The 16,151-nt window shown below is 41.6% G+C and overlaps 1 protein-coding gene across 6 annotated transcripts in view; it reads left to right on the top strand.

The window, feature by feature from the left end:
* The window catches only part of LOC148873880 (histone-lysine N-methyltransferase ASHH2-like), a 70,424-nt gene that overhangs the window by 41,602 nt on the left and 12,671 nt on the right, over window positions 1–16,151 (top strand). For all 6 annotated transcript variants that reach the window (XR_016105526.1, XR_016105525.1, XM_088966077.1 and 3 more), the window contains 2 exons: window positions 198–277; window positions 11,757–11,802. Coding sequence is in view for 4 of the 6 variants with exons in the window: in XM_088966077.1 (XP_088822203.1) it covers window positions 198–277; window positions 11,757–11,802 (126 nt within the window). In the remaining 2 variants the exon portion in view is untranslated. The remainder of the gene's footprint in view (window positions 1–197; window positions 278–11,756; window positions 11,803–16,151) is intronic.

The raw sequence follows: 16,151 nt of genomic DNA, 5'->3' as shown, positions 1-16,151 counted from the left end.
TGGCAAAATGTCCAGTGAAAATGAAATTGCAAATGTTGTTTATGATGTATAGTGGAGAAAACTTTTTGATGCATTTTGATTTTTGACATGACATCTCTAGTGGTTTCATCCATTGGTTATTGCAATGATGATACCATCTTTTTTACTGTGAATTACTTGCATGTTTCTGTCAGATTAAATATTTATTTATATTGCAGGTATTGGAGTATCTTGCACTAAGGGGAGTTCTTACCTTAGAACACATTAATAGGGATCCTCCTCATCCTGGAATTGAAAGGTCAGATGATCTGAACAGTTTTCATTTATTTCTCTTTCTACTGCCATTTTCTTATAGTTAATATTGATCACCCAATTAAAATACTGTTCAATTTTTATAAACTGGACCATACACCAAACCTCTTGATGGGATAGTTTATCACTTAGCCTCCTTAGTGAAAAGAAAGCCAAGCAAAAAAAAAGGTGTTTTTTTTCCACATTTACTGAAAATAAGGTATAACTGATGCCTGATTTTTCTTGAAAAGAAAATAGAAAAGAAATTCTTTTCACATTTACAAAAAGTTTCTTTCTCCTCGATTTCTCTCTCTCTCTCTCTCTCTCTTTGGATTGGGTAGTTCTTATATGCTAGGTGATTTGCATCTATCACAAACTGTTTTCTTGTTGCTAGTTTTTGATTGGTGATGTTTGTTGAAGTCCATCTTAGTTGATATCCTGCCAATGACCCAGTAGCTGAGAATCTGAGATGGTCACTCGGCATCACTCTGATTACGGAGGTGCAGGATCAAACCCGCAAAGCTGCAGGCTCTCTGTGGCAAGGTCGTTGGACCTCATGGGTACCCTGCTGTGTCTCCATCCGACCACCCCTTGATCGGTTGATCCCCCTGTAATGTAATTCATAATACCAAAAAAAAAAAATCTTAGTTCATACCCCTAAGATATACAATTTTGGTGGTATTGACTAATTAATAAGCATGCACTGCTTTCCTTAATCTCAGTATTGCATTGACTCTTCTTAATGGATGACATTGTCTGTGTTGGATATGCATCAGATTCTGACACTCCACAGATTCATGAGGGACTCTTCTACATAACATTTCCTTTTTGTCTATGAGTTTATTTAACATAAATGAACAACTAATGTACAAGTTGAGTGTTATTTTGTGTATCAAATATTACTTAGCAACAAAGACAACATTTTAGATCACTTCTTAGGTATTTAATATTATAACTCAAAAAATATCAACTGTTTTTTTGATAAGTGATAAGTTGAATTTTATTAAAATTAATTAGAAACTATCAGTGGATACAGCCTGGAGATTGCAAGAGGCGCGAGCTAATTACAATTGAGCCCAAAATAAGTTGTCCCTGAATGCCCCTTGCTTAGCTAGAGAATCTGCCAGCCCATTAGCTGATCTCCTTTCCAACTGAACTCTCATTGTTGTGTTGGAGGTTAACCAATTGAATCTTCTCATTGCCGCTCTAAAGGATCAAACTACAGATTCCGGCTCCTTCAGCCACCTAGTGACCAGTTTAGAGTCGCCCTCTATCAGCAGGTTCCCAAAGTTCACTTCTCTAGCCAGCTGTGCTCCCTTTAAAACTGCTTAACCTTTGCATTAACTGCATCCCTCACTCCAATTGGGCCAGAAAATAGTGCAACAATCTGACCCTCTGCATTCCTAAAAACTCCTCCCACTTGGGAAGGCCCCGGATTACTGAAGCAAGTGCCATCAAAGTTCAGCTTGATGAAGCCTTCTTCAGGGGGCTTCCAAACTGCTATAGGCTTGTTCTTAGCCGAGGGATAGTTAGCTATCAGTTCCCAGTTTCTCCAAAGGTCATCAAAGGAGAATTGTGAAAGCAAATTTGAAGCTTTAGTGCAGTTGATGGCTCTGTTCAAAATGCAGTCCCAAACATTATCCACATCTCTCTCTTTGTCATTAAAATTCCTATCATTTCTTTCCTCCCAAACTGTCCAAACCAGAGGAGCCCTAACACATCTCCACAACAGTCTCTGTTGAGGGCCCGGGAATAGGATCTCGTCACGGGTCGGTCCACGGGGAAAACCTCCTGTTTTCCCTTGTTCCTTCCTGCTCCTGATGAACCTATCTTGGCACCTTCGGTGATTTGTCCAAGAGATCACCAACTCTCCTAACTCACTCTTGACTGAATAATTTGATATCTCATTCAATAATGGGGTCTCCTTAAATAGGAGATTACGAGAGTCCTAATCAAAGGGAGTCTCCTTGCTGAATAGGGAGACTTCTAGTTTTATCTTGCTAAGGATAAGATAAGCTAATCCTAATCTGATAAGCTACTAACAAGATAAGATAAGCTAAGCTAATCCTAATCTGATAAGCTATTAACAAGATAAGATAAGAGATAAGAACAATAAGATAAGAACAAGCAAAATGAGCTAATCTAATCTAGATAAGGCTGTTGTTGCCGAACTGGGTAGGATGAGCATCACTGAATCCTTGCTGCTGCTGGCGGTGGGCCCGGGGCCTGTTGCTGCCGGCGGCGATGGTACGTCTTCCCGAGGAAGGCGTCCATAACATTACTCCCCTCCTGGACTATGAGCTTGTCCTCAAGCTCGAAAGCTGGATATGTGGCTTGGAACTCTGCCAATGGGAACCATGTGGCTTCTGTTGGTGGTAGATCACACCATTCCACCAAGACTTCAAGGATTCCACGATTAAAACGAGAGTGGGTGACAGTTTTAGGCTGGGGAACTAGTTTGCCATCTTTCAAGGGTGGTAGGGAGGGAACTTGGTCCGGGGGAACACCCGTAAATGGTTTCAGCAAGGAGATGTAGAAGACATCATGAATTCGGCTAGTCTCTGGCAATTCCAGCTGGTAGGCCACACTGCCAATCCGTCGTAGAACCTTGTAGGGCCCATAGTACTTAGGGGCCAGCTTCGGGGCAGCCTTGTGGCGCAAGGAGCGCTGCCGGTAGGGCTGGAGCTTCAACCAAACAAATTGTTCTGGATCAAACGACAGTTCCCGGTGGTGCTTATCATAGTGGAGCTTCATGCGGAGCTGGGCCTGCTGCAAGCGAATGCGGACGTCGGCGAGGAGGGCGTCGCGGTCCTGTAAGGAGTGATCGATTGCGTCCAAGCGAGTAGATCCAGGCTCGTAGGGCAGCAAGCGGGGAGGATCCCTGTCGTAAACGACGCGAAAGGGAGTCATGCCGAGGGAGGAATGGTAGGCTGTGTTGTAGCAGTACTCGGCCTAAGGAAGCCATTCCAACCACCGTCGAGGTTGATCGCCTACGAAACAACGGAGATACATCTCGATAGTGCGGTTAACCACTTCCGTCTGATCGTCGGTTTGTGGCCGGTAAGCTGATGAGTAGGCCAGGGTGGTGCCGTGTAGTCGAAATAACTCTTTCCAGAAGGCACTAGTGAAGACCGGATCTCTATCGCTGACGATGGATTCCGACAACCTATGTAAGCGAAAGATATGTGTAAAGAAGGCGAGGGAAACCGAAGTGGCACTGTATGGGTGTGATAGAGGAATGAAGTGCGCGTATTTAAAGAAGCGGTCGACTACCACAAAGAGAACTGATTTGCCCCCTACCTTGGGAAGTCCCTCAATGAAGTCCATGGAGATGTCGGCCCAGATTTGCAATGGGATGGAAAGGGGCTGAAGGAGGCCTGCCGGGTGTAGGTTTTCCCATTTGTGCTGTTGGCATGTGGAGCAATTCTGGACAAAATCTCGAATAGAAGTCTTCATACCTCGCCAATGGAAATCAGACCGGACGCGGTATAGTGTTTTTTGAATGCCCTCGTGGGTGGAGTTATGGATGCTGGTGATGATGGTGGGAATCAACGGGCAGTCTGCTGGAAGATGGACTCGTCCCTTATACAGTACCAACCCGTCGTGAAGTGACCAATCGGGGTCGGCCGTGCCGGTCTGGATCTTCTGCAGTAAGAGCGACCATTCTGGGGACTGTGGTGCTACCTTCTTAATGTCATCAAACAGAGAGATCCGAGGTTGGGAAATGCTACATAGAATCATCACGTCTTCTTCTCGCCTAGATAAGGCATCAGCTGCACGATTAGAGGATCCCGCCTTATATTCCACCCGGAAGTCAAACCCGAGCAGTTTGCTAACCCAATGCTGCTGAGGGTAAGTGGTGAGACGCTGCTCTAACAGGTATTTGAGGCTGTAATGATCAGTTTTGACGATGAACAACCACCCCCACAAATACGGCCTCCAGTGCTGGATGGCTAGGGCAAGGCCGATTAGTTCGCGCTCATAGGCTGGAAGCTTCAGATGCCGGTCAGCCAATCTGCGACTGAAGAAAGCGATCGGGTGCCCTTGTTGCTGTAGTACGGCCCCGATACCCACTCCGGAAGCATCGCACTCGACTGTAAATTCGAGGGCGAAATTATGTAATTGCAGGACAGGGGTTGAAGACAGTGCATTTCGCAGTGACATAAAAGCTTCATCAGCTGCGTCATCCCATTGGAAGGAGTTTCTCTTCAATAGGTTGGTTAGCGGGGCTGCTAACACTCCATAGTTCTGTACAAATTTGCGGTAGTAACCCGTTAAACCGAGGAACCCGCATAAGGCCTTGGCGGATTGAGGTTTGGGCCATTCTGTTATAGCCTGAATCTTGGAACTATCAACTGTTACACCCTGCCCATGGATGATGTGGCCGAGGTAAAGAACCTGTCGCTCCCCGAAGGAGAACTTGGACCGTTTCAGGAATAAGCTGTGTTGGCGTAGGAGTACGAAAACGGTCCTCAGATGGTGGACATGCTCTACCCATGATTTGCTGTAAACGAGGATATCATCAAAGAAAACTAAAATAAATTTGCGCAGATGGGGCTGGAATACCTCGTTCATTAGTGACTGAAATGTAGATGGTGCATTGGAGAGTCCGAATGGCATGACTAAAAATTCGAAGTGGCCATGGTGGGTGCGAAAAGCAGTCTTCTTCACGTCACTGGGAGCCATGCGAACTTGGAAATATCCGGACCTTAGGTCCAACTTAGAGAAATACTGGGCACCATGCAACTCGTCCGGTAGTTCGTCAACAACGGGAATAGGGAACTTATCTTTAATCGTCCGGTCATTGAGTTCTCTATAGTCAACACAGAACCTCCACGTTCCATCCTGCTTCGCCACCAATAGAACCGACGAAGAGAAGGGGGAGTGACTTTTGCGTATGATCCCTTGGTTTAGCATCGCTGTACATTGTTTTTCTATCTCATCCTTCTGTAAGTGAGGGTAGCGATAAGGTCTGACAACGATTGGTGCTGAACCCGCCACCAAAGGAATACGATGGTCGCAAGCTCGGAAAGGGGGAAGGCCTTTCGGTTCCTGGAATAGATCTGAAAACTCGGCGAGAAGTTTTTCCATTGCTGCCGGTTTTGTCTGGAGTGCATGAACCTGCGGTGTCTTTTCTTTAACCCTGCAACCGTGCCATGAAACTTGCTTGCCATTCAGGTGGAAGGTCATGGTGAGTGCGCTGAAGTCCCACAAAATCGGGCCTAGGGTAATTAACCATTTGACCCCAAGAACAATATCGAACCCATCCAATGAGAGTACAAATAAATCAACAAGAATTAGTTTAGAATTGACCTGTACTGGGACGTCCTTACAAATCCCTGGACTGTGAACTTTTTCACCATTTGCGACGGCTACCTGTAGTCGCGGCCGGAGTTCCATTGGTAGTTTTAACTGCAGGGCTGCATGTTCACTTATGAAGTTGTGTGTGCTCCCTGAATCGACGAGAATGCGCACCGGCTGACCTGCGATCTGTGCCTGTAACTGCATGGTCTGAGAGGTTTTAATACCGGTGTTCGCATGGAGAGAGATCTCTGGTTCGAATGTGACGGGTTCCCCTTCCTCCTCCTTTTGCTCATCTATGAGAAGGCAAAAAAGCCTCTTGCATCTATGTCCTGCCGAGTAGAGGTCATCACAGTTGAAACATTGACCTCTCGCTCGGCGCTTTGCCATTTCTGCCCTGGTCAAGCGCTTGATGGGAGGAGTGACCATGTTACTGCCTGTACTTGTCACTGCTCTAGAGGTGGTCGTTGCTACTGGTCTTGGGGGCACCCACGAGTTCGGTGGACGACCCACATTAAAAATTCCGCGGCTGAGCTGCAGCTTGCGCTCAAATGCGCGGGCTAAGTTCATGGCTGTGACCAAATTTGGGGGATTCTGCATCTCGACATCCACTCGCAGGGGTTCTGCTAACCCTGCTGTGAACATATCGACTTGCTGGTCTGGTCGCACGGAGGATGCCCTCGCGAGGAGGGTTTGGAACTGTCGCTGGTATTCAACAACTGTTCCGGTCTGTTTAAGGTTAATTATCTTGCCCAGTGGGTTGCTGGTCAATGGGGGTCCGAACCGAAGAAGGCAATAGGATTTAAACTAGGGCCAATTGAGCTCGGATTCTTCTTGCTCTAACCGATAAAACCAAAGATGTGCTTCTTCTGTTAAATGAAAGGCGGCTAGGCTTACCTTGTCCTGGTCATTTGTCCGTTGATTCCGGAAGAACTGCTCGCAGCGATACAACCAGCCTAGGGGGTCTCCGTTGCCGTTGTACGATGGGAACTCCAGCCTGCTGTACTTGGGGATGATGGTTGCTCCATGGCCGACGGACTGCTGTTCGTCGGAAGACTCTGGCAGATCTGGCCGGCGGTCCTTAACTGCTGTCCCTCCGTCAGAGTTCCTTTCTCGGCTGGAAAGAAAAATCTCCATTAGTCGTCGCAGTTCTCGCACTTCACCTTTGATCTCACGAACTTCGGAGCTGGTCTCCACCAGCTGGTGCTCGAGGTCGTGGACCCTGGAAGGTAGCTGCTCCAGATCTCCCATGACGCCTTGCTCTGATACCAAGTTGTTGAGGGCCCGGGAATAGGATCTCGTCACGGGTCGGTCCACGGGGAAAACCTCCTGTTTTCCCTTGTTCCTTCCTGCTCCTGATGAACCTATCTTGGCACCTTCGGTGATTTGTCCAAGAGATCACCAACTCTCCTAACTCACTCTTGACTGAATAATTTGATATCTCATTCAATAATGGGGTCTCCTTAAATAGGAGATTACAAGAGTCCTAATCAAAGGGAGTCTCTTTGCTGAATAGGGAGACTTCCAGTTTTATCTTGCTAAGGATAAGATAAGCTAATCCTAATCTGATAAGCTATTAACAAGATAAGATAAGAGATAAGAACAATAAGATAAGAACAAGCAAAATGAGCTAATCTAATCTAGATAAGGCTGTTGTTGCCGAACTGGGTAGGATGAGCATCACTGAATCCTTGCTGCTGCTGGCGGTGGGCCCGGGGCCTGTTGCTGCCGGCGGCGATGGTACGTCTTCCCGAGGAAGGCGTCCATAACAGTCTCCCCCTTCTCTTAAGCCACCTGAAGGTAGACGGGTTGATTAGCCCACCAATCTTTTGAGGCTCTGTCCACGTGCAACCCAAATGACCAAGGATCTTTTCCCACAACCCTACAACAAAAGGGCAATAGATTTGTAGATGGTAACAACTTTCTCCATTAACTTTGCAAAGGAAACACCAATTTGGTGAAAATGCTAAGGTTAGGTCTTTTCTTTTGCAGGTTATCCATAGTGTTCAACTTCTCAAGAGATGCTTCTCAGCATAGGGCTCCCACTTTAGGGGGAATAGGTTTGGACCAGATTTCCTTGCAAAAAAAGGGCTGAGGGTTAGGGCAGAGCAAAGAAGTATAAGAGGGTTAGGGGTCCAAATACAAGTGTCAGGTTTAGAAAGATCCAAACAAACAGGTTCAAGGGTTTTGAGAAGCAAAGCAACCTGGTCATTCTCTGAATCCCTCGGGTCTTTTCTAAAGCCCATGTTCCAACTTATACCAGAAGAATGGGAGAATGAAACAAGCCTCTGAATGGGTTCAACTTTAAAAAGGGATAATGAATACAGGGAGGGAAAAAGGTGATTGAGAGTGTAATTACCGATCCATAGGTCATCCCAGAACAAAGCCCCATCTCCTGTACACAGATCATCATTTCTAGCATCTATGGTCCTATCAAATCCAGTTTGAAGGAAGCCTTGGGGAGAACTAGACAATGCGAGGAGTAAATGAGAAGGATCTTGGACAAGTGGAGGAGATTTTAATGCAACTCTCGAATTGGAAGACAAAAAGAGGTGTAGCGGAGGTAACAGAGTTATGTGTCTGTTTCTAGATTTCATTCAAAAGCAGGCATTTCATGATCTTGCTTTGTCTGGTGCTACCTATACTTGGGCCAGCAATCTAGATTTCCTTCATCGGTAAGACTAGACAGGTTTATAATATCTACCATATGGAAGAGTTGTTCCCTAATTCTTCTCAAGAAGCTCTCGTGAAGCCTTTGTCAGATCATGTTCCCATCTGGACACAAATGGCATTAGAAAGAAGTCAAATCCATTCAGGCTGGAACACTGTCTGCTGGGTTTACAGAGGTTTGATCCAAACATCTCAAAGTGGTAGACAGAAATCTCCTATGAAGGCTCAGCTAGCCTTGTAATGAGCAAAAAGTTATAATGGCTCAAAAGTAGGAAAAAAAACTGGCAATGACAGAAGTCAAAAAAGGTGACAAGAAGAGGGACTTGAATGCCTAAAAATTATTACCAAGATTGTTTTGGAAGAAGAATCAAGGTCTCTAGAGGAGGATCAAAAGAGGAAGAGATCCTTGACCAACAAGGAATTCAACTCTTTGGCTTATCTAAATGGGGTGAGGTGGAGGCAAAGGTCAATAATTCAGTGGTTAAAAGTTGGTGACAATAATACCGTGTTTTCCACAAATCAGCCAATGCAAGAAGAAGAAGCAACCCCATTAAGAAGCTGGAAAGCCAAGGGCAGCTAATTGAGGAGGAAGGGGAAATTGAGATATAAATGGATTACATTTTGAGACATAAATGGAGTGTCAACTGGGAGATTTAGAAAAACCCTTATTGGGGAGGATGTCAAAAAAGTGGTTGAAGAAGTGGTGGGAAGCTCCAGGTTCTGACAGTTTTCCATCCTGTTTTGCAAGAAATACTAGGAGATCATAAAATATGACATCCTTAAAGTTTTGGAGGAGTTTCATTATTTAGCAACATTGGAAAGAAGCCTAAGTACAACCTTCATCTCTCAATTCCCAAGAAAAGGGGGCTGCTGAAATGAAGGATTTCAGCCGGTAAGTTTGAGCAGAAGTGTGTATAAGATTTAGTGGAAGTCTTGGCTACAAGGTTAATAAAGATAATAAATTCCATTATTTCTATTTATCAGGGGGCTTTTGTCCACAACAAGCACTTTCATGATGGTGTCCTCATAGCCAATGAACTCATGGACTCATGAAAAAAGGAGTGGAAAAAGTGGCTAGTTTTGTAAAATTGATCTAGAAAAGGCCTACAACCATGTTAACTGGGCTTGTCTAGACTACTTGATGGAATTGATGCATTTTGGAACAAAGAAGTGGATGGGTTAAAGAGATGCTAATTCTATATCTAAACAGGGGGTGGGAAGAGATTCCCTGTTTTGGGCACAATTGTAAGGGAGTTGGGTATGGTTAGGGAGAGAAGAGGTTTTGTCTCTCACAGTCTTTGCTCTGTACCTTTATGTACTGTACCTATGTAATAATGCATTTCGGGATGTGTCACTACTTGGTGCAGCCAAAGGCAATTTTAAGAGTTCAAGAGGGCTGCGACAAGGAGATCCTCTGTCTCCCTTGCTTTCCTTGTTGTCATGGAGAGCCTAAGAAAAGTGGCTGCTAGAGCATTAGTGTTGGCCCTGTTGGGATTGTTAGAAGGATTTAAGGTTAGTAATAATGGTACACATAATAGAGCTGTTGCAATTTGCAGATGACAGTCTTTTTTTTCTGATTTCTTCACAGAGCAGGTTCCCAACCAATGATACTTACTATGCTGGTTTGAAGTGGTTAACCTGCCCAAAAGTAAGATGTTGGCAGTCAGGGAAGTGCCTAATGTACAAGATTTGACTGATGTGTTGGGGCTGTAAAATAGGAACCCTTCCTTCAAAATATTTGGTCTGCCTCTATGGGCAAAATGCACCTCAAAAAGCATTTTGAGTCCAATATTAGAAAAAGTACACTGAAAATTGGCTTCTTGGAAGGCTAGATATCTGTCCAAAGGTGGGAAAGTCACTCTTATCATAAGTGTGCTGGATAGCCTTCCAGCTTATTATATGTTTATTTCCAATTCCCTCTGAGGTAACAAGAAAAATTGGAAAAAAGAATGAGGGACTTCCTACGGGTTGGTGGAAGGATTCCTCAAAATACCATCTGGTAAGCTAGGATAATATTTGTAAATCTCTTTCTCATGGTGGGCTGGGAATTAGGAAGGTGAAATTGTTCAATCTAGCACTATTGAGAAGGTGGGTTTGGAGGTTCTCTGCTGAGCAAATGGGTTATGGAGGAAAATAATAGCAGAGAAATATGGGTTTGGTGCCAATGGTTGGCATGCTGCTGATTTCCATCTTTCTTATGGATGTGGTGTTTGGAAAGGCCTTTACAAATTTTATCCCCACTCAATGAAAGGGATAAAATATAAGGTTGGCAATGGAAGCAGGCTGAGGTTTAGGCTGGATCCTTGGTGTGGTGACAATACCCTAAAAGAGAGTTTTCCCTCTCTGTTCAATGTGACTGAAATAAACAGGCTTTGGTAGCCGATAAGTTTGAGGTGGAAGGTGGCAGAGTTACTTGGTCCCCTGTTTTCAGGAGAAACTTTCATGATTGGGAGTTGGAGCAGGTGACAGAAATCCTCACTAGAATCCAGAACCAGCACTTAGAGTTGCAACCTGAGGACTCAAGAAGCTGGAAATGGACACAATCAGGCGTATTTTCAGTCAAGACTTTTTACAGAGGCCTACTTGATGAACTCAATAGCAATTTTCTTGCAAGGCCAGTTGGGAAGTTGCTGCACCCCTGAACATCAAATTTGTTTCTTGGGTGGCAGTTAAGGAGAAATGTCTTACAAAACAAATGATTATGAGGAAGGGCTTTACCACACCAGGTCTGTTACACCCTCTATGTAGTTTGGAAGTGGAATCTTCTAATCATTTACTCGTTCATTGCAGCTTTTCTGCAAGGGTCTGACATCAATTGCAGATCTATTTCAAGGATGGAAGATCCCTAGCATGACCATAAAAAGGAAGATTTTTAGGGTCTGACATCAAATGCAGTTTTGTGGGCCATATGGGTGGAGGGAAACAATAGGGTTGTTGAGTAGAAAGCAAAATCTGAGGCAGGGGTAATCAACTTTGTAGTAGAGGAACTAAGGGGTTGGATGTCTATATCTTATGAATTTAAAGATGTTTTTTCTGCATCTTTTTTGAGGGTGGACTTAGGGTTTTTTTTTTTTTTGGGGGGGGCCTCCTAGTTCTGAGTATACTTGTACTACAAGCTTCTTTTGATATTAATATATTAATACATTATACTTTACCTTCTCAAAAAAAGAAAAAGAAAAATCAGGGTCAGCACTGAATATTTTCTACTTCAGCTAATTGAGGTTTTCCATTTTTGTGTTTGTAGAACTGTGGGTGCTTTTACTTGTTAAAAAAAAATTCTGGTTTCTTTGATGGGCAACTGATGATACTGTTGTATATCTATATCACTTCCTTGTTTGCCTAACTTACCTTCTGATGTCGATTTCTAGGCATTGACTTGATGTGTTCCAAAATAGCATTGCAATTAACAGCTTCATTCCCTTATGGTTCTTCTACGGTTAATTCCTTTTCTTATGGGAGATATAATTTTTGAAAATTTTTTCACATTGTTCACATTTGTGGTATTTTTTATGCAGCTTTAAGGATTCAATACTTATTCTAACAAGACACAATGATGTTCAGGTACTTTCTTATGTTCTTTGCCTTGTATACCTCTACAGAGAAATTATGTGCATTCTTGCCTTTCTGGATTCTTTATTGCAGTCCTATTGATGTGCTTTCCTCTCTGTTATTAATAATGTTGTGTGGACATCATACCATTGTTGATTTAAACATGTATGCTTTAGTTTGTGAAAACACTTGAATGACATTTTTAAGTGTGCTACGACTTCTTGGATTGAAAACCATGCCCATCTCTTGATTTTTTTTGAACAACTTCAAATTTTATTTATTATAAACAGAATATGTACATATAAGTCAAGCATTCCAGGTTAGTATCTACTACCTCACCTAATATACATACTTTAAATTACAAATGAGACCAGTACAAGTGATCCCTATGAACCCCTTGCTTAGCTAGTGTATCAGCCATCCCATTTGCTGACCTTGGCACCCGTTATACTTTTAGGTGCATGCTCCTAATCAGCCATTTGAGCCTCTTTAGTTCACCTTTATATGCCTATGCTGCTTTCTTGCTATTCCTTGACCAACCAGCAACCACCTTGGAGTCGCCTTCAATGGTTAGTTTATCCAAATTAATGTCTCTTGCTTGTTCTACTCCTTGAAGCACAACATTGATCTCCTGTAACTCTTAACAGTCTGAACATGCCATATTGCACCCAAACATTCACAATTGATATTTAGTTCTTATATTAGATGATTGATTTATTTCCATTCTTAAAATAGAAAGTTTGGTTATGAACGCCAACTAGTTGTTGGATGTAACAAGTCACCTTAACAAAAACATGGTTCGACACTTCATCTAGGCATATGTACATGGAACTAGTTGTCCATTTTTTTAGTAGGGAATCTAGGGATGACACAAATGAGGTTTAGTATGGGTTGGAATAACCCCAACGGCCCAACCCTATGGAAAAATTTCCGTCCCTCCACTGCCCAACAAAAAACCTGGCAGTTCCTATACCCCCAACTCGCTATTTGCAAAACCATTACTACACTGTGTTGCCTTGTTGTAAGGTAAGATGTCCAAATGTTTGCATGGATTAGTAGAGTTAAATGTTCAAATCACTTAAAAAAAAACTTAAATGAACAAGCAAGAAACACTTCAAATAATTAGGATAGAACCCATCCCAGCTCTTCACAACCTTCTATTCTAGCATGCACAAGTCAGGCTCAGAATGCTGTGGCCACGAGCATAGGTCCATCTAGTCCCAGCCCAACTGGCCAAAGACCACCCATTCAGTATGTCTATTACAGGAAGCCATGTCAGCCATTTGGTTAGTGAGTGACCTCCAAGTGCTGGTTGAATAGCCATTCCCATCCATTCTTATTTCCTGTTTGGGAACACTTAAAATATGTACTTATTTTAAGTGCTGGTACCACACAATAAGTGGAAAATAAGTACTTATTCGTGTTTTCCAGATAAACCTAGAGTTGGGTGGGTTTTTAAGTGCTTATTCAATAAGCACTTATGTATTTTTTATGGGACAAGACTGTCCCCAGTGTTTTGTTTATTTCCAGGGACTGCCCCCATCTTCAAAAAGCCGAAGAATCCTATTGTTTTCTCTCAATCGAATCTTAACTTGCATCAGCAGTGCCGGCAACCATTGTTTTCTCTCCATTGTGTCAATATAATATTCATTTCTCTCCCTCTCCATTGTGGTTATATAGTATTCATAAGTATCAAATATATGCCTATCTTAAGTTAGAGCTATAATTGCCATTTCCACAAATACAAGTACTTATAGGATAAGCAGGACACCAAACACTGCAACATAAATAAGTACTTAAAATAAGTACAAGTGGTTTGAGAAAAGATCTTCCAAATTCCTATAAAAAAAGATCTCCCAAGCGCTAATAAGTACTTTAAAACAAACACTTATTTCCCAAGAATAATCTTAGTGGTTGTAACATAAACTTTTTCCAGAAGAAAGTGGTTTAGGATTATTGGAATCCAAAAGCATCAGAGGGTTGAAATTATCAAAAAAAAAAAAAAAAGCATCAGAGAGTTGAATGGAAGAAACCAATCATCATCATCCAAGCCTTATCCCAACTGTATAGGGTTGGATGATTGTGTATCGTACACGATTGGAGGTCACTGGAGGCTTATGATACATCTCCATTTGTGTATTATAAAGGCAAATGACGGTGTGTATCATAAAAAGCAATTGAAGACTGTGTGTATCAAGCTTGAGAAAAAAGGCAAAGGACTGTATTATAAAAAGCAATTTTGTGAAGGAGCTTGACAAAGAAAGGTATGGTATGAGTTTCAAACTTTTGGTGAAGAGGGCTAGAGTTTTCAAAGTGATGGGGTAGTCAATTGAGAGCTATAATAACTGTTATGTAGTTGATAGATACCTATGTTGCAGTTGCCTAGGACTATCTATGACCTTTGTTTAGTTATAATTTTTTTTTTTGTTTAAGTTATCTGTTATAACCAAGGTTCAAAATATCGATACACCCCATATGCGGTAGAGGTGTATCGGGCAGTATCAATAGCTTTTTTTATTTTTTTTATTTTTTTTAGTTTTCTTGAATCTTGTTCAGAGGGGCCGGTTTAAGGTCCGTCCACCCTCTGAACCTGTCGAGACCCCGAAACACCCCTTGTAGGGGCATATCGGTAAGCCCCCGATACGACCTGATACATATCGATATTTTGAACTTTGGTTATAACTTAAAATAGTATCATATATGCCTTTATGTTGTTATGCGCACGCTAGTTGCTTTAAGCATTTGTAATGGTATGTTGTTGGATTATGGACTTATTGTATATAAAATAGAAAGAAGGCAGAAGATACAATAATAATGGAGCTGGAAATGATAGAAGGTATAATGGATATGCACAAGTAGGGCTGTCAACTGGGCTGGATTTGGTCCAATCCGGTCCAATCCAATATTGGTCCATTTACAAATGGACTGGACCAAATCCAGTCCAAATCCATGCAAACCAAATCCAATCCAGTCCAAATAAAATGCAAATGGACCAGATTGGGGGTCCAATCCAATCCAAATCGAATCAAACACCAAAATAACATGGGAAATCCAGAAAATATATAAATAACTACAACACTTGCTGCAATCCAATCCAATCCAATTAAAATGCAAATGGACCAGATTGGGTCCAACCCAATCCAAATTGAATCAAACACCAAAATAACATGAGAAATCCAAAAAATATATATAAAAAAACTATAACAGCTTCTACAATCCAATCCAATCCAATCCAATTAAAATGCAAACGGACTGGATTGGGTCCAATCAAATCCAAAGTGAATGAATAAAAGTACTTCGATAAAAGTGCTTTCGTAAAAGTATTTTTGTAAAAATGCTTTTGTAAGTACTTTTGTAAAAGTGCTTCCATAAAAGTGTGTTATCTTTTGTGGTGTTGGGAGCTTAAGGAACAGTCCAAGATCACAAAGAGTGTTTGGTCTTCCATCCCAGCTGCGGTGTTAAGTACTATTTGGGCTGAAAGGAATAACAGAATATTCCAAAACAAATTTAGTGAAGTGGATCAACTTATTTCCTATACATTTGGAACGATAATATCCTGGAATGCTGCTGTAAAAGGACTTCAACCAAGGACTTTAGGAGCCCAGCTGCTGGCTGGGGAGAATTAACTTTCTTTGTACTCTTGGTTTTGGGCCTTAGTGGAAAGGCCCATTGTAATTTGTATGCTGTTTCTTCATCAATAAAAGTTTACCTTTTTTTTTTTAAAAAGTGTTCATAAAAGTGCTTTTGTAAAAGTACTTTTACAGAAGTGCTTTTATAAAAGTACTTTCACAAAAGTGCTTTTATAAAAGTTTTTTCATAAAGTGCTTTTATAAAAAGTACTTTCGTAAAAGTACTTTTATAAACATACTTTTATAAAATTGCTTTTATAAAAAGTGCTTTCATAAAAGTACTCTACTTTCATAAAGTACTTTTTATAAAATTACTTTAAAAGTGCTTTTGTAAAAGTGTTTTCATAAAAATACTTTCAAAAAAGTGTTTTTATAAAAGTAATTTAATAAAAGCACTTTCATATGGATACTTTTGTGAAAGTACTTTTATAAAAATCCTTTGATAAAAGCACTTCCGTAAAAATGCTTTTATAGAAATAATTTTGTAAAAGTTCTATCATAAAAATTCTTCTGTAAAAGTGATTTTATAATAATACTTTCATAAAAGTTCTTTTATAAAAGTGATTTCGTAAAAATACTTTGGAGTATTTTTATAAAATTAGTTTTATATTAAACTTGAGCAAATCGCTTTTATTGTGATTCACATATTTAATGACTTTGGACTACCGGACCAATCAGTTTTGTCCAAATTCAGTCCACTATGCGTACAAACCATTTATATTTGGACTGGTC

Source organism: Nelumbo lutea, chromosome 1, assembly GCF_056320005.1.
Source record: "Nelumbo lutea isolate HS-2025 chromosome 1, American lotus-T2T, whole genome shotgun sequence".
Taxonomy (NCBI): domain Eukaryota; kingdom Viridiplantae; phylum Streptophyta; class Magnoliopsida; order Proteales; family Nelumbonaceae; genus Nelumbo; species Nelumbo lutea.
This window is presented reverse-complemented; position numbering and strand designations above follow the sequence as displayed.